We start from the raw sequence: 18,891 nt of genomic DNA, 5'->3' as shown, positions 1-18,891 counted from the left end.
TATTGCTTAGTTGTATATTAAGCAGGTGACTGAGGTGTAGTTTATGTTTTAGCTCCCCCTGGTGGATTTATACTGCTATAGACCCGACATATTTAGTTGTGATATGCATATTCTGAATTTTTGAATGTTTGCAAAAATCCTAAGTAAGTTCATTTGTATTCAATTTATATTCTTGTGCATCAGTTTTTAGGATGAAGATTAATTAGTGTGAAGAAGAGACGACAGGAAAGCCACTGAAACTCACTGGTTACAATCCAAGTTTAGAAGTTTAGTGAACAGAATCAGAGAATCGGTTACAGCAGTGCTTTTTGGAAATGACTTAAAAGTACGTTTGGGTAGGCGACATGAAAGTCACCAAAATTTATATAATCTGAAATTTGCAATGAAAGAACATCCTCTAAGATTTTCCATTGGATTAGAGCTATCAGACAATTATGAGAGCTTCCTATGAACCAAGCACCACTCCTAATTAACTTTTTTTTCTGATTTGGAATCTGCTGCTTCCCATTGGCCAGCTTATACTGTGGACTGAAACTTTGCTCTTGCTCTAAACCATCTAATAAATCCTTTTCATTGTAGCCAGTAAGGTCATCACAGGGTCACAATGTGTGTCCAAGTAATCTTCCAGGGACAGAAGCTGGAACTGTTTGTTCGAGATTTGTCATCTTGCTGCTGAATAATAAGCTGGCAGTGTTTGGGCTTACATATTGGTCCATGGTCCACTGAGTATTGTGCAGCATCCAGCAAGATTTATGCTGCATTTTGGGCCAGTGCCCTCTCTCCTGCCACATTGCATAACCAGGTTGGGCTGAGTATAAACAGAAGCTGCCCCAACAAATACCACCCACAAGGCAATACACAAACACTTTGTCTCCGTATGTAACCCCTTTGTTTTTCTTCACAAACACACATTTTATCCCTGCATTCATTCTTTACTTTATAGTACACACATTTTATTTCACGCAGGAAATGTAACATAAGCTTTATCACACGTTAACTCCCATGTTCACCATTTAAATTTTAATAGACCTAGAACGGTTTTATAAACCAATGAATTCTTGTGGACGGTTCAGCACAGATGGATGTAAAAATATATATTGGCCGCCCTTTGTATTAAGCGAAACAGAAATTACTTTTAAATTACCTCAGAAATGTTATCAACATTTCTGTTCTGCAATTCCCAGCCACCTTATCAGTCTGGCTCTCCTGGAGGCAATTTCACTGAGGTTAAATTGGTCCGTTGTTCTGCCGGGCTCATCCCCAGCACATATGCTTTCACTGTCATGAGACTCTCAACTTCCCTTTTCTTAAACTTTATTTTTTCTGCATGCAAGCATGACCACATAGTTCTACTCCTCTCCTTTAAACTCTGGCAGCAGCTGTGTTCAAGTGGCAGCACAGCTCAAGTCCGGCTGAACAGAGCAGTAGATGAAACTCTGCCCTTCTGGTCATAATGGGCTCTGTGTGTGAAGTGCCATGTGCTTTATGTAACTACTAATGGCCTCATTGATTATACTGAAGCGTAGACGAGTTGGGAAAGGAGCTTCTTTTTTTAATAAGAAGATGCTTTGCGAAATGACCAAACCCTCAAGTCATGGTTGTCTCTTCTTGAATCTTCTGCCTTTTATGTAACTTCTCACAGCTCCACCACCAAACCAGATAATGATCAATCAGCATTCATGGTCATGTAGAGGGAACTGTGGCACAATACAATATCTTGGCATAATTTTCAGAAAGAGCAGTCTGAACAATTATAACCTATTGTAACAGCCCTGCCCTTAATTCAGTTTGTTGTTTTGTTTTTTTTCCTTCTAACATTCTCAGTCAGTTCATCTTTTTTTCAGAATTCCACTCCTGTTATGTCAGAAGCGCTCTTTTCTTTGTCTCTGGATTTTTCCAAAATGTATGACTAGGTAGGACAAGCTTGGCTTGAATTCGGCTCCGTCCACTGAACAATAAGAGCCCTTGTCACACAGGTTTCTCAATTATTGATGAAAGTGACCGTGAAACCTTAAGTATGTGCTCACTGTTTCCCATAGGAGCCAACTTTTATTTTCAAAATTATACTCTGATCAGGGGCCTGGTGTTTTAGGTGTTGGCTGGAGGGCACAAGGGGATCAAACTATTTAAGTTTTTATTATGGAGAAGCAGCTGGAGGTAGAGTAGAAAATACCAGAGATTTTGAACATGATGTTTAAAGGCTCTTGTATCATCTGTATGACCAGCTCAGGCCTGTCCATCTTGTCCTCTTGGTCATGAAGCATCATATCATCTTGTTTGTGTTTGTTGTTCATTAATGTGACAACATGCAGTTTAGACTTGGACCATGATGAGACTGATTTCCCCCATTGTCACTGGGTCTGATATCATCATGAAATGACCAGCGTGTTAAATCAGAGGTGAAGCTGGCAGCTTCACATGCTGTCATATTACGAGCCAAGACCAGAAGTAGTCTACAAAACCACAAGGATTTTTGTGTGAATATTGCTTATATAAAGTAAGTTCCTACATGCTGCACAGATTTCCTTAGATTTTTTTCATATAACAGAATCTTTATTAACAATATGTGACATCTCTCCTGAACAGCTTGTGGCCCAGATTGGTAATTCTGATTAATTTTATCTGCTTATGGTGGTTGTGCTGGTGTAGATTTTCAGTGAGCCAGGACATGGCAAATCCAAAAATTAAAAAAACTAAACAAAAAACAAAGCAACTAGACTTCTTCTGTTGTTAAAGACAATTAGTTTATCATGACCATAACATTGGTGCAGCTTAGTGTGGTTGCTTTTTGTGGAAAAATTAATATATCTGCCAAACCTGCTGTCTTTGGATACTGGTTTGATCTGTTTGCCTCTTTGACTTTGAGAATCAATCACTCAGTTTGACAATATTTTACCTAAATGTTTGTGAATATTACTTATCTTTGTCCTTAATTTTAAAGGCAAAAAAAAATCTTTATTTAGACCTGTTCTAAATATTGTCCTCCATGTACAGTATATAAGACTAACTTTTATCTGATGAAATTTAACTTTATGGAAGTTGGGGTAAATTTTCGAAATGCTTATGAGGTTTGTGTCCCCTTTTTTTTTTTTTTCCTTTTTTTTTTTTGGAAACTACCAAAACTTGCAAATACACTTGACTGTTTTTCCACACTTAAATAAGACTTGCACCAAGCCACAGTTACTTTTTCTGTCTCCTAATTTGGATCAGCTAATGTGGCTCTGTTGGGGGGAAAAACCGCCCCTCGTGCCAACATCTATTTATTCCTTTTCAGCTATCAGTCACTTTTTGGGACATGAGTACACCCCCCTCTGTGATTTTGTTGTTGTGTAGTCACTGTGCTATTTGGGGTTTGTAAGTAATTCTTTCAGACAGTGTGTTTAAAAAAAAAAAAAAAAAAAAAAACGAGGGCTTGAGTGTCTCCACTGGGGGCAACATGCTGTTCTTGGAGAAAGTTTTTTTTTCAAAGTTTTCTTATGAAATATTCTATTGAATGCAGTATTTAGACCCTTTATTATGGCACTGACAACTGTGCTTTGGTTCTTTTTTTTTTGTCACATCCCAAAATGTTTTTAGAACATGGAAGCAGCCCCCCCAAAAAAGAAGACATCCTCCATCATTTTGAAATAGATCAAGTTGAAGATGTCAGGAAACTTTTTTTTTATTATTATTATTTGACTCGGAATCTGAGTAAAGGTACAGCACTTTGTTGGGACAGATAACCAGCAACAAACTGGTGAATATTGTGAATCAGATCCAGAGTTTCTTAAATGCATTTAAAAATTAACAGAAGGACAAAAGTTATTGTAGAAAACGAGCCCGACTTTACTTTGTGGCCTAAGAAGACAGCCAATAGGTCTTTATGTTACAGGTTTCACATTGAAATCATGTTTCACCAAAAAGCAAATGAGAATTTCATTAAAAATGCTTGTGTCTGATAAAGGGAAAAGTCAACTATTTGGACACAGTTAACTGTCATTGTATGGAAAAAAAACAGACCCTGGCCCTCACATCATTATACTGCCTTAAAGGCAAACACAGCAGTAATATTATCATCCTGTGGGGATTTCCTGCAACAGAGGCTATAAGACTACTTATGATGACAGTGACGTCCAACATATCTTTACTGGTTTTGAAGGAATCTGGACTTAAACCTGGTCGAGTATTTTTGGAAAAACCTGAGAAACCTGCTTCTTTCCAACTTTGTTAAACCTGAACATTTCTGCCAGAAACTTCCAAAAGAAACATGAGCCAGGCTTGTTAGTTTGTGGTTGTTGTTTTTTTTTTTCTAAAAAGAGCTGCTTTGAAAATCAAACTGTGTTCATTCATAAAAATGTAAAACTTGAATTACCCTATTCCTAAACAATGTTTTCATGGTGTTTTCTCATGTTTCCAGCCCTTAACTTGTGTGTCAGATTTGAAGTTCCTTTTCTCAGTCATGCAGATCAGTTGAACGTTAACACATTGGGAATAACAAAACGATGTCTTCATGTTTGGTGGAAGAATCTCATAAAATGTTTGTACAAAGTTTTGGAGACGTTTTCTTTCTATCATTAAATATCTACTTTCATATTCTCTTATCTTGAAGTAAAATGGTGCCATTTGGGCGGCTTGGACCCGAGGATAGGGAAGTCGTCCTTCAATCAAAAGGCCGGGAGTTCGATCCCCAGCCCCTGCAGCTGGCCAGAGTGTCCCTTGGCAAGACACTGAACTCCTCACTGCCCCCAGTATTCATATCTGTGTATGAGTGAGATATGAAAGTGCTCTAAACGGGGTGTAAAATATACAATTGAAACCACTGTCATGTGTGTGAGAAACATTATAGTGCTTTCCTGAAGCGGGAGAGGTTAAAAAGTCACTAAATAAGTGTGGACCATTTACCATACCACTTTTCTTTTCCTTGTTTTAGTTAATGAAAAAAAATCTGAGTGGGGAAACTTTGTTTTGCTGACTGAGCACATGTGCAGCTGTTTCATGATGTCCGGTAGCCAGTCCATACATGCCATCCTCCCATTTGAGCAACTTGGGTTTGGTCTTACCTCAGCAGCCTTCTCTCTAAGCCCTCTGTCCCAGTTCCCTAACTCCTGCTGCTCGCTCTCATTAAAGCCTGTCGTAAAGACCATTGCAATCTAGGTCTTTGCTTTTGTTTTCCACTTCAAATCCAAACTTTGTTGTGTACTTTACAGCCTATTTAAAAACCTGCAGTTTGGGCTCAGTGTTGTTTCTTCATTGTGTGCATATGGGTAGCAAGAGGAAACATTTGGCGAAGCTCTGTTAGTGAGCTCACACAAGCAGCGGAAGGTGATTCATACCAACGTGATCACTCGGTCTGAAAACAGATTGGCTGTGACAATCATACTGTGATAATTGAAAGGATGGAGGATTTTTTTTTTTTTTTTTCTCCCGCTTCCTTTTTGCCTGAGCTAACAACCGTTTTTGGAGCTTAACTGGCCGACAAACTCCCATCAGAAGAAAATCTCCCCCTCCCCTCACGGGGCTTTCTCACAACCCCTCTCTCCTTTGCCCCCCTCACTCTCCCCCTCTGTCTCTCTCTCAGTGAAAGCTCCTGGTGGGCTCCCGTTTTTTTTTGTTTTTTTTTGGTTTGTTTTTTTTCTTCCCTTTCTAGTCTCTTACTCCCCTCACATCCGTCCTGTGGGTGTTTGGTTCTCTTTGCTCTTCTGGGATTTTAAACCCAATGGACTTTTTGAACATTTGACTTCACAGTAAACTCTTTCTGTACTTGCTCCTGCCTACATCCACCCTGGCGGGTCTCCAAACGATTAACCGCCTCTGCTCTGTCACCTCAAACCCACATCAAATGAGTGCTGTGTCCTGAGAGGAATTCTTCTTCATCTACTAATGCGTGCTGTCAGTGGAGGTCCTGCTCGATGGAGCTCATATATTTGAGCTCCAAAGGTTCTGGGACTCTGCATGTGTTTGCTCTAATGTCTGGTCATGAGCTTGAAGGAGCAGCAGCAACACTTTGTTGATTTTGTCTGTAGTTAAGGATGCCATCCTGGGGAATTTTAGGATTTTGGATATTCAGTCGAGCCAATAGTAAATCCATTGAATTTTCTGCCTTCTTGAAGTCTTCAACCAGTGGAGTTTGAGTCAAGTGGACTTTTGTTTGGAAGATTCGTCCAAGGCAATGAGCGATTTGTCAGGACTTTGTTCCTCAATTTATAAAAACCAAATTAGTTTTTTGTCCAGGCTGCACACATGTGTTTCTCCACCATGGAGGTCATCCTCAACCTGGTAACTTCTTATATCTCTCCACTTCCTGTCCTTACCCCTGTGAGTCTTATGTTTTTGAATGTTAATGTATGTGTGTGTGTGTGTGTCTATCTATCTATCTATGTCTTTTTAAAGGCTTTAGTCAGATTTTTGTGTTGAAATCATAAACTGTGTTAAGTGTAACTTCAAAGCAATAAAACATTTTGTGCAAAAGGTTTATAGTCTTAATTAGATGTTATAACTCTCTCTCTGCAGCTGAACATAATGATCCAAAAGAAACTGTTTCTTTCTATTTTTTTTTCTTGAGCAGGAAGGTTTTTTTCCCATCACTCAGTGAATGGAAAGGGAACCACATTTTCAGAAAGTAACTGTGTTTATACCATTTTATTTATAAACACAAATACTTTTCCAGCTCTGTGTTTCAAACTAAGTTGTGAGTACATGTGATGTATAAACTGCCTCTTGTACTTATGTACTTATGTAATTTTTCTTATCTGCAGAATGAGGTTCATTGTTGTCTCACTGAGTCCCCTTGAAGGAAACAAAAAGCGGATTTTGTCATTTTCCGCTTTGCTGGGTGGGAACTGAAACCATGCGAAAATGACAAGGGGAAGCAGAAAATAGACTTGTGGTTAGGTATGGCATGGGTTTGACAATTAATTATACAGAGATTTTCAGAAACAAAAAAGCAATAAGTATATATTTAAAGGCCCAGCATTCCACAAAGACAAGCATAGAAACGATGAGAAACGATGATATTGTTGCCTGTTTGGTGCAACCATGAAAATAACTTTATGTGCGATCTCACATGATATTGTGAGACTACTACTGCTACTACTATAATAATTTTTAGCACAATGTCTTTAAAATTGACTGAATTATAGCTGTTAAAGATCTTATCAGTTAAGCAGAGAAGACCGACTTTGGTTCAGTGTGCACACATACAAGTGGTAGAAATGGAGACAGCCTTTCAGTGCAAAACAACAGTTTAGACTTGGTTATACAGCTCTGGACATGCACCTAAAAGAAAAACTGTTGTCTTCACCATGCAACCAAACTCCTATTTCTCATGGATATTGGACTCTAGATAAGCGGAGATTGATAGCCAGCTAACCCAGCCTACAACCACTAACACTCAGTGACATGCCATGACAAAGCCACGCTGCACTGGTTCCAGTTTTCAGAGAATGTTGTTATAGGAGATGTGGGGAGCAGAAGTGATTTCTCAGAAAGAAACCTGATGTTCCAGTATCTCTATAGTAGCATCCGTAGCATCCTGGCACCTGAAACCGCTGCTTCACTAGAAACTCGAGCTGACGCCACAAGAAATGTCCCAACGCCCTAGCTTGAATGCGCGGTGTAACAACTAACAAGGTACTGGCCTTCTGAGTTACTCAAGCAAATATCAATAACTTGGCTTTTGACAGGAGGGAGCATAAAAAAGATGGATAAGATGGATTAGGTAGTTCAGACCAAAATGTTTTCATTAAAAACAGCCAGAGCTTGTTTTAGCGCCGCTGTTTGATATCACTGTTTATGCTAAATATGTCAAAGACATTATGCCAGCAATTACTCTAAAACATAACAGATGCTGTGATAATTTTGTTTTGAAACAAGGCTTGTGACAGCGTAAGTCTCTGGAAACAACACTGAACAGAACCGAGTCTGGGTGTTGTTTCTGTGGGTTTAAGAGATTAGGATTAGGCTAAACAAGATATTCCAGTTGTGTGCATCTAGTTTGTTTGTGGTGCATTGTTTGATTAAAGTCCTAAAATTCCTTAAAGGAATGCATATCGTCCGCCGTCTTACACCCCAGAGTTTTAAGTCCGTTCTCTTATGGTGAGAAGGGACAGAGATATATCCGTTTTGGTCAAACCTTGTAAGTAGCATTATGCACAGTCTCATCCAATATTGTGAGCTCCCGTGAAATGTGATAGCAATCAGAGCGTGTCGTGAATGACTTTTACTAAATTTAGCTCAGTATCTGTAAAAATGACAGCATTATAGCCATATTTTTTTCTGTTTTGTTTTGTTTTATAAGGTTGATTAGCTGTGGCTGCCATATTAAATGTTATTGACTCCAAAATGTAATCAGTTGTAGACGTGCAGCTAATGGTTACTTTCTGAAAGTGTTCATAAAAATCTGTCCACCAGTTCATGAAATATTTTGGTAACCCTGCAGGCTCGAGCAAAGACATTATCACCCACCTTCGCCCTTCGGTGGGGGACGATAAACGCTGGTGATGGAATCTAAATGCCTGTTTATGTGAGGTGTGCTTTGGGCTCGGTGTTGAGGTTTAGGTTGGCTTTCCCACGCTTGTGTTGGATCCAGAGTAAGCTGGTTGCCATATTATGACTCTAACCAGCTTTACTTGGATCAGAGGCTGTTACACAAGCAGACCCCACCTTCAGACGGACCCAAGGATATAAATATAAAAGGGCTGAGAAGACTCTAATGGTGGACAGGGGGCAAGTCCTTTTATAGACTTCTTGTCTTTAATTCTGATTAAGTCTAATCAGAGTGGGATCAACAGACCCCCCTCCCCATCCTAATTACAAACAACTCAGCGTTTCCCAATAGGCTGCACAGACTCCAGCGTTGGAGCCTGCCGCTCTTTGCTTCAGTGGCTCTGCACATCCACATGTTTGGCTTTGTTAACTCTGGGGAATTAGCTTTATCCTAGAGCTCACAATCTTTAATTACATGCATGATTAGTTACAACCATTTGTAGATGACACTGATTGCAAAGATCATTACAATGTGTTTGGTGTGCGAGGCAGATGGGTGTGCGTTGGATAAAAAGGCATTCACTTGCTACGAGTGGGGAAAAATACTGTAACTATGTTATTAATTAGGCGAATGTTAGACCGTGATTATGCAGCGGCCAGTTTCTAGAGCTGTAAAAATCAGGCGTGTCCTTGTCAGCCACCTGGCTGACCTGCTACTTGTGAAATCTTTCCTTATTTAGCCAAACACCTCAGCTGACAGTGATTTGTTTTTTTTCTTCTTAAATCAATGTAAGGGTGTTGTTCCGGTGCCAGTCAGTGCTATTCACTGGGCCTTCTTATCGCAGCGTTTGAAACCACTATCTGTGTCTCTACAGCGGATTGTAGTTCAAAGAGTCCAGCTGACTTGTCCTTTGTCCTCCTTTATCTATGGTGAGGGTAGATGTGTTTGATTATGCAGATAATTGTCAGCTGCAAGAAAAAACAGGGCAGCATTAATATTTTACTCCATGTAGTGCTCCATTGGTTGCTCCTCATTTGCTCTTCCCCTTATGAAGCTATTATTATTATTTTGTAATTACTAACTGAGAACAGGTGCCACTTGTCAAACACCGCCTCCGGATTCACTCTGAGCTTGCCAGGCAGGCTATTCTAGTTCTCTGATTCATTTGATTGTCTCAGATGCCAGTCGAGACTTCATTAATGAGTTGACTTTCTGTAACAATGACACATTTACAGTAAATAGGCTCATGGATAGATTTTCTTCTGTTTAATGCTGCTTGCGTCTCCAAACAGAGAGAGGGAGGGGTGGGGGAGACGTATACAGATGTTATTCCAAGTCCTAATAACCAATTATTGGTGGTTTTTCCCCTGTGCGTAAAAGGAATGCGTCTTGGTGTGTGTGGGTGTGTATATTTTAAGGCATGTAGGAATCTCCCCACTGGTTCTTCTTGCCCTCTTCCACTGGCTTCCAGAAAAAGCAAAAGGAGAGAGTGGAAGTAGATTCAGACTCCCAGTTAGCGCTCAGTTTTAGTTATAAAACTGGAGAATTGGCTCCCTTTGCTTCCTCGTTGCCATTTCATCCCCTGCTGGTTGTTTTTTAACACAATTACAGGACATGGCGTGTTAAACAACAACCAAGTCTTGGTCGATTTCCATTCCAAACATACAAATATGTTAATAAACAAGTCAGATAAAGCTAAATAAGACCTACATTTTTATTATTTTTGTCTAAAAGCGTTGCTACTGTATTGCCCATACTCCAAGCTACTCATTGCGTTAGTCAACCCTGTTGGTCTGTTAGCAAAATATCTCATGAACTACCAGACAGATTTTAATGAAACTTTTAGAAAGTATTCTCTGGATTTATATCTACAACTGATTACCATTCGAAGTCAATCCAATTCAAGATGGCCACTACGGCTAATCCACATTAGCCAGCACAAAAATGATTATGGCTCAGTCAATTATAGGAATTTTGAGCTAAAATTTGATGTGGTGGAAGCTGGGAGTCATTCACAGCACACACTCCAAAAGATGGCATGAGATTGCGCTTAACGTTAATTTCAAGGTTTGACCAAAGCTACAGTTGGCTACAACTCCATCATTTATAAAAAAAAAAAAAAGTGATCTTAGCCTCACACTCTTGCAGGAAAGGCGGCGGGTGATATGCATCTCTTCAAGGAATGCTAAGTCTTTAATTATTCATAGTGCATTTACTGTCTTCTTACTGAAGGTGCACAGATTTAACGATATTCTGTGAGTGTAAAATTTTTTTTATTATAACTATTTCGACTCTTTATGTAAAAACTAAATACGTGGAATCGGGTCAGGCTCCTCGATCATCTGTTACAAAGTGCTGCCCTTCTATTTCCTAATAAGTTTAGTCTCAGTTATGGCCTCGGGGAGGGGAAAGCCCCTCCTTGTCCTGCTCTGTTTGTGCCGTCTGTGACTGACAGCTGCGTTCCGCGCGGCTGACGCTGACGGGATGATGTCATCCTTCAGCCCGGTGGGCGGAGCTTCGCCCGGTAAGTGTTTCAGGTACGCTTCAAAACTTTTCACAAACAAGCCGGGAGAGCTGAAGCGACAACACCGAAACTGTTACACATAACCGGTGCAAGAAGGAGCCTTGTTTAAAATATTGTTAGTATTATTTTTCTACAAAGTAAAGCTCTAAGCAGCCGACAGATGAACATACTCAGCTCCTCTTCTGTGGGAGGAAAATGCACTGGGAACAACTTCTCCGTTTCACGAATGGAAAGGTGAGAAGCGACTTTGCGCCTCGCGAGACGGATTTCGGGTGTTACTAATGTAAATAAGGAGCTTAAGAAGAGTTTCGGTATTTTTATTTTTGTGTTGAAAGTTCTGCTGTGTTGCCAGTCGTCAATTAGTCATAATGCTTCAGAAGGCAGATGAGGCTCAGGTGCTTTTTGTTTTGTTTTTACCTCTTCAGGTGAAGCAATAGTGATGTTACATGTGGTGACTGCTGTTTGAAATAACTGTTGCCTACTCTGTTTATTGTTTTCATTATATTGGTCATGTTGGATGCTGAGTCCTTGTTTTGCTTCTGTCATGTTCATCCACTTATTTTCTGAGCTTCCTGTGAGAAGAGGACAACTTTCATTAGAAAAGAATAAATCACCTCCTCTGCTTGGGACTGAAACTCGTTGGGTTCAGGTAGAGTTAGTGGAGGGAAAAAAGGCAGGAAAACTCAATTTAGATGTTTGTTTTTTTGTGCTAATGCATTCTGCACTACAGGGGGAAAAAATGGTTATTTTCTGGAAATATTTAATCTGCAACTCGGTTGTAAACCAAACTTTAATATCTTATCTGAGTTGTCCTGTGTTGTTGCACAGATCAGACTGTTTTTTTTGTTTTTTTTATTTATTTTTCTGTTCAACATAAAGATGACCCAGACAGCCCAGGATTCACATGTAAGCACATTACATGTTAATGTGGCTAAAATGGTAACTTATCGTTTTTTCCACTTTCTTTTCTTCAAAAACCATGAAAGAGAAGTTAACTTGAGTCTTCCTCTTCATTGTAACTGACCGTAAGTGGCCTTTTTCAGCTGACTTCATTTTCCCTCTTTCCTGACAGCCGGACTCAAAAAAAAAAAAAGCAGAAGCCCGCTTTTTAACATGTCAGCAAAACGAATAAGAATTCACCATATGTTGCTCACATTTCCCCCTTTTCTCCCCTCCTTTAATTTTCCTGGTAAATTCTTTGTTTCCTACCCGCTGTCATTTACCCTCACTGATCTCCCTTTTCTGTTTTGTCCCCCTCGGTTTGCTTCAGATTGACCGGCTGGAGGTGAGCGGCTTGGGACAAACACCCCTCGCTGTTTCGTGTGGGACAGACGGTTCATTCCCAGCGGGTGATGACGGCACCCCGGACCCTCAGCGCACCAAGCAGGCTATCGCCCAGCTGCAGCAGAAAATCCTCAAGCTCACGGAGCAGATTAAGATTGAGCAGACAGCCAGAGATGATAATGTTGCAGAATACCTCAAACTGGCCAACAATGCAGACAAACAGCAAAGCACTCGCATCAAACAGGTAAAATGAATAACTGCTTTCTGTAAACCTTTTATCATGCTTATGAGTGTGCTGTCACAATCACTGCATTACGGAAAACCTGTTTTGTCAGTTTTTGTGCCTTGAGGCGCATAAGGAGGTTTGCTAACCTTACTGAAGTATTTGTGTAATTAAAGTGTGAAGTGCATAATGCTCACTACAAAAAAAAACTTATTCCCTGACTGGCAGGTGTTTGAGAAAAAAAATCAGAAGTCTGCACAGACCATCCAGCAGCTGCAAAGGAAACTGGAGCACTACCACCGGAAGCTGCGGGAAGTTGAGCACAACGGTATCCCACGGCAACCCAAGGATGTTCTGCGGGACATGCAGCAGGGCCTGAAGGATGTCGGCGCTAAAGTCAGCGGCTTCAGCGAGGGCGTGGTGGACAGCGTCAAGGGAGGTCTCTCCAGCTTCTCGCAGGCCACCCACTCCGCTGCTGAAGCTGTCGTCTCCACGCTCATTCGCAACAAATACGGCAGCGCCGACAACATCCCCTCGCTCAAAGACTCACTGGATGACCCGACGGTAGAAGAAGGGGTGACCGTCGGTGGAGGGCGTTCTCTGGGCAACGCCAGCCACCACTTCCAGTCCAGTCCCAGGTACGGCAGCGAAGACGACTGCTCCAGCGCCACGTCGGGTTCGGCGGGGGCGAACAGCACCACGGGCGCACCCGGGGGTCCCCCGAGTTCCAAGGGCAACACGCTGGAGAGGAGCCAGGGCTCCAGCCTGGACATGCTGCTACAGGAGATGCAGGAGTTGAGGGAGGGTCAGGCGAGGTTAGAGGAGAGCCTGGACAGCTTGAAGAGCCACTATCAGAAGGACTACACCGTCGTTATGCAAGCACTACAGGAGGAACGCTTCAGGTACACAACGCAGAGGAACGCAGCACTTTCAAGAATCTGTGTTTCATACATTCCTGAGACGTGAGCGCAGTAAATGGTAGTGAGAAAATCCCCACAGTTTTTAACAGCGCATGTGATCAGGAACTACTGCTACTTTTAGAAACATACCTGAGTGATCACATTTATCACACGGGTTACCTGATGGCATCTTAACTCTGGCAGCACTTGCCCCGCTTGTGCTCTTTTTATCAAAGCAAGCGAACAGAAGATAAAAGCAAAACCTTGACCTGCTGTTCGTCCACATCATCGTGTACGCTGAACTACTTACTGTTCAAAAGTGCCCTCTTAGTCCCAACATCTTCTGTTACAGCAGCTCCTGTCTTTGCCCCTATATTCACATTCCTCCAGAATGTTCAGACATTGGGGCACAAGAATTACAGAGAGATAAAGAAATATTGGACATTTTTCTTCCTAAAATGTCCAGGGTGGCTTTTCTTAGTTCCTCCTAGACCAAAATAACTTTTAGCCAGAAAAAATGAACACTAAGTTCTTTGCAGCCCGCTCATGGGGAAAAAATATTCACAAATAATCTTTTTTTTGTTGTTTTTGCTAAGAAGCTTCCCAGCAACTGAGCCCTTGCTTACTATAACCAATAAATGATTGCATTTTTTATTAATTTAATGCTTGATCAACAATAAATCAAAGCATTGAGCAGTGACAAGGGGAAAAAGAGAAAGAAACCTTTTAAAACAAACTCTTCCTAAAAGAAAAACAACATACCTTTCTTTATGAGCAGGTTAAACATTGTTGGTACCAAAGAGCTTTTAAACATTTCACACTACTTTTTAATATAGTTTTAGAAACCAAAACCTTATCTCAATGAGTGGAAAAAAAAACATTTTGGTTTTAAGGCTCTGGAGGAAATGGGATTTTATTTACGTATGTTGTAAGAAACAAACATTCTGGTATGTCTGATTACCTTCAGCTGCCAAAATAAACATCACCACAGATCCCCCTCCTCACGCTCGCCCCATTGGCCGGTCTCGTATCACTAACCCTCTCTGTGATTGGTTAGGTGGATGAGCAGATGAGTAAGCACATCCTAATCTTATCAGTCCCAGTCATCAGTCCAGTCAGGTTCCATGTGGTCAGATGCCTCCAGGACCTGTGTCTGCTAATGCCCCCATGTGTTGTTGTTTTTTTTGTCTAAGCTAATTATGCCACAGGCTCTCACATGTGTTTCCTCTGCTTGTGTGTATGTTCAGGTGTGAACGCCTGGAGGAACAGTTGAACGACCTGACAGAGCTTCACCAGAACGAGATCCTCAACCTCAAACAGGAGCTGGCCAGCATGGAGGAGAAGATTGCCTACCAGTCCTACGAGAGGGCCAGGGACATCCAGGTTGGTTTGTCAGGCTCTTTTTCACAAGCACGACACCCGAAAACAAATCCACTGCGACTGACACACTCTGTCATACCGAAACAAAACAAATGTGGGGATCAGTTAAAGTTTCATTCTTAAGAAACGGCTATAAAATACAGCAAAGTATTGATAACTGGTTACCACATTTTGCAGCTATAACATTGCCCTGTTAGTGCAATGGAAGTAGTATTTTGTGTGTCTTCCTGTCTTAAACAGTAGTAAAATATGTGGGCTAATCGAACTCTAGATCATTACATCAGACGCATGTTAAACTGTTGTTACACCCTCTCTTCAGCAGTTTAAAGGCACCTTCTTATTGTGGATGTTGACTGTAAATAAGCAGATTTGTCTAAGGAATCCTGTCTGTCCATGAGCTTTTCTGTTTATCCAAAACATAATAATTTCCTCGTAAACCTCTCACATTACTCCCATCATTTCCTGTTGTCTGTAAGGGCTTACGTGTTTATGTTTTGTGTTAAGTGTGCCGACATAACCCACTTACTGCTGCTTCTTACTGCATCACCCTCCTTCCAACAGCAGGGGGCGATAGCAGTATATAATGAACGCAATGGGTACAAGCCAAGACAACATCCTAACTTTAAATCGTTAAAGATGATTAACAGCTTTGATTGATATTAACAGAAGCTTTTAGAAGAAAGTTTATCATTATTATTATTATTTTTGTGAGAAGGAATTATTTTTACAATCATTAATAGAGATAACGTCACACTAAAATATGATGCAGTAGATTCAGCCTGGTTTGAGTTTGTTTTTATTTATGAAGATGGCTCCTTAGCTGACTTGTTTTTTGTCTTTGTCTGTCATCCTCTCCAGGAGGCGTTAGAGGCATGTCAGACCAGAATCTCTAAGATGGAGCTGCAGCAGCAGCAACAGCAGGTCGTCCAGTTGGAGGGGCTGGAAAATGCCACAGCGCGGACCCTCCTGGGAAAACTTATCAATGTGCTGCTGGCCCTTATGGCCGTCCTTCTGGTCTTTGTCTCAACTGTGGCCAACTGCGTGGTACCCCTGATGAAGACGCGCTCGCGCTCCCTCTCCACCCTAATTCTCGTCCTCCTGCTGGCCTTCCTGTGGAGAAACTGGGACGCGCTCTCGGGGTACACGCACCGAGCCCTGCAGCCCCCGGGATGACCAGATCGACGCCGGCACGTGTTGCTTTTGTGTCGCCGGGTGATAAGACTGTTGTCGCAGCCACGCAGGGGAGCTTTGAAGAATTATAACACAAGGGGCGGCTGTGTGGCCGTGCACGCTGAGCACGTTCAGATGCAGCCTGGATCCAAGATAAAGAGGACGAAACCGGAGTGAAGTAAAGGAGACACTCATTTAAGAAGGAAGACTGTTTACATTTTTTGAAATGATGTGGTGTTATCCTTCACAGGATGCAGCATTGTATTGTTTTTATCTTTAGAGTTTAATCAATTATGATGTTATTTCTAATAATATTATTATTTTATTTTAAATGTTATTTTATTCAGTACCATTGTAGCATTACGCTCCTCTTTACATTGGAGGGGAAGTTAGTCAGGAAACTGGGCTGGCAACTCACCCCAAAAGTCCTGTCTAATTTTAGAGACATGACAATGGGGTTGACTGCTTTTAGGAAGAGAACTTTTACCGGTTTGTGATTGATAGATTTGAACCTTTGCTAAAATCTTAACTGGGACTTGCTCCTTTCTTGCTGTGATGAATTTGTTCAGAAAGAGTTGAAGGACTGACCATGACTTCTGTGTGTCATGATGACTAAAGATGTTGTGCTTCCTTATCATTTCTAATAGAAAGATCAGCTGATTTTTAATTCATTCATTTTTAATATTTCAAAAATAGACAAATGAAAAAGTTAATTGGAGGGAGATGGTGAATGGCAGATGATTTAAGAAGCAGGAAGCTAATGACATGCTGTTCACCGTAACAAAAGGAACATAAAGACAGAGAACATCTGGTCATTGTCAAGCATCTGCCACATTTGAAACATGTCCATCGTGCTGCATGTTGCCGTTAAGAAAATTACACACAAACCAGTTTTGCTTTTAAAAGCAATGACAAAGCGCTGTTGTCCATGTAAAATCAATTTGCCTGGATAATTGCCTCCCACCCGCCATATTTGATGTGATCAGTTTAGGGAAAAGAGACCACTGGTGCTCGTCCAGCTCCGTCTCAGTGGGATCAGGGATCGTGCTGCTTCATATCTACAGTCGTCTCCACTGCCATGCAAATGCACACTGCCTGTAATGCGACACTGTACAAACACATTCTCCCATCATGTTATCTCTATGGTTGTCTCATTTTGTTCCCGCAAACCCTCTGTCTGAAGGTGCAATCACTCGGTGCCAAACTTTAGTTAAAACGGGGGGATGTCCGAGCGTACCAAGACGAGGCAGAAAGGAGGCGTTGCTCCGCAAATCTGCCTTCTTTCCACATACTTCATGAATGTACGTCTTCGGGTCATGAAAGATGTCTTGTTGGGAGATGTAGCTTTTGAAACTGAAGAAAGCTGTTCACAATGGGAACATGACCTCAACCCAAACGTTCGGTTGTTCCTGCACCTTTTCCTCATCAAGTCTAATTCACTGGCTTGGCAAATGGCCTTTCTCATACTTTTATCCAGTTGATTTGATCCAGTCAAGGGCACATCGATTAGCCCACCCTGCATTTCATGCCTAGAAGCCGATTTATGGCGTGATCATTTAAACTGTACAGCTGCACTTTAGCACTGCTTGTGACGGCATATAGGTGAGGCGGAGAAGAAATCTTTGACAGAGACTTCAAAGAAGGTCGCTCTTTGGGAATTGGCCTCAGTGGGGGAGAGGAAGAGTTGACTCAGGTCAAGATCACCTTTGTCTAAAAACTAAACCAACGCAGCAGATGTTGGAACTTTTTTTTTATTATTATTGTCACAATGGGAGTAAACTTGATTCTCCTCGAGACGAGCGAGAAGTAAAAAACGGATTTAATGATTCCTCTAACTGTATTTTGCAACGAGCACAGCAGGCAAGTTGAGAGCAAGCTGACTATTAACCTAGCATGTCCTTTCAGTAACACCTATAATGTAGGGTTGTGTGCTAAACCACTTCAGTGCCTTCTGATGTCCTTTTCTAACTGGAATAAATAAAGTGCATTCCCAACTAAGTAGTGTTTCACCTTTTTATATTCATTTATTTATTTTTATCATCTTTTTCAGCATGTGCATCTTTGTTGACTCCTTTTTATTGCCCGCTGCCGAGAACCAGAAGTGGTCGGTAATGTTTTTGATCATATGTGTGGGTGTGTTCGTGTGTCTGCTTATTAGCAAAAGATTTCATGAACAGCTGGTCATTTTTAATGAAACTTGGATGTATATCTCCCACTGATTAACTCTTGGAGTCAACCCAATTCAAGATGTCCGCCACAGCCAACTTACCTTACCAAAACAGAAAAATGGCTCCAATTCAGTCGTTTTACCCATATTGCACTAAAACATGGTCCAGGAGCAACACATGCCTAGCGTGGCATCTGGCAATATGGCATGAGATTGTGCATGGGTATTTTTTTAGGGTTTGACCAAAATGCCTAGAATTCCGTCATTTGCCAAGAAAATGTTGCTCTCAGTTTAAAACTCTGGCGTGGAAGGCGGCGGGCGATGTGCATTCCTTGAAGGAACGCAGGGCCTTTAATTTGAACAGCAGGTATTCCGTTCAGGTCTGTTGCAGGCTTGTAATGCGGCCACTAGATGAAGCTCTTTCACCTCCCATGTGTGAAGCCAGTTTGTGTGCGCAGGCCGGGAGGGGGGATGATAAGGAGTGACACAAATAGGTGTCACTCCTTATCAGGAAGGAAACAGGCTGGGTGGAAGGATTTTAGTGCTCAAAGTTAGTCTGTGTGGACTGCTATTAAAAAATAAATAAATAAAAAAACTCCTTCCTCGCTTTTTCGCGCCTCTCAGCGGATGTGTGATGCTGACACACCTGATCCACACTCGGACCTCTTGTGTGCCTCCTCACGCCCTGCTGTTTTGGGCATGGGGGAGGAGGGGGGGCGAGTTTGTTGCACTTTATCACTCTCCTCTGCCTCCACACAGGCAGATTTGATGCGCGTGGCC

The 18,891-nt window shown here is 41.5% G+C and overlaps 1 protein-coding gene across 3 annotated transcripts in view; it reads left to right on the top strand.

The window, feature by feature from the left end:
* The window catches only part of tmcc1a (transmembrane and coiled-coil domain family 1a), a 43,698-nt gene extending 25,756 nt beyond the window's left edge, over positions 1-17,942 (top strand). For 2 of the 3 annotated variants that reach the window (XM_017409718.2, XM_017409719.3), the window contains 4 exons: positions 12,259-12,516; positions 12,724-13,397; positions 14,642-14,777; positions 15,633-17,942. In XM_017409718.2, the coding sequence (XP_017265207.1) occupies positions 12,259-12,516; positions 12,724-13,397; positions 14,642-14,777; positions 15,633-15,947 (1,383 nt within the window). In that variant the 3' untranslated portion in view covers positions 15,948-17,942. Of the gene's footprint in view, positions 1-10,667; positions 11,223-12,258; positions 12,517-12,723; positions 13,398-14,641; positions 14,778-15,632 lie in introns of those variants that run through there. The other variant, XM_017409720.3, reaches the window with a different exon arrangement.
* Positions 17,943-18,891: the final 949 nt, after the last annotated feature.

This window comes from Kryptolebias marmoratus, linkage group LG8, assembly GCF_001649575.2.
Source record: "Kryptolebias marmoratus isolate JLee-2015 linkage group LG8, ASM164957v2, whole genome shotgun sequence".
Classification (NCBI taxonomy): domain Eukaryota; kingdom Metazoa; phylum Chordata; class Actinopteri; order Cyprinodontiformes; family Rivulidae; genus Kryptolebias; species Kryptolebias marmoratus.
Note: the sequence above shows the minus strand (reverse complement) of the source record. Positions and strands in the feature narration are given on the sequence as shown.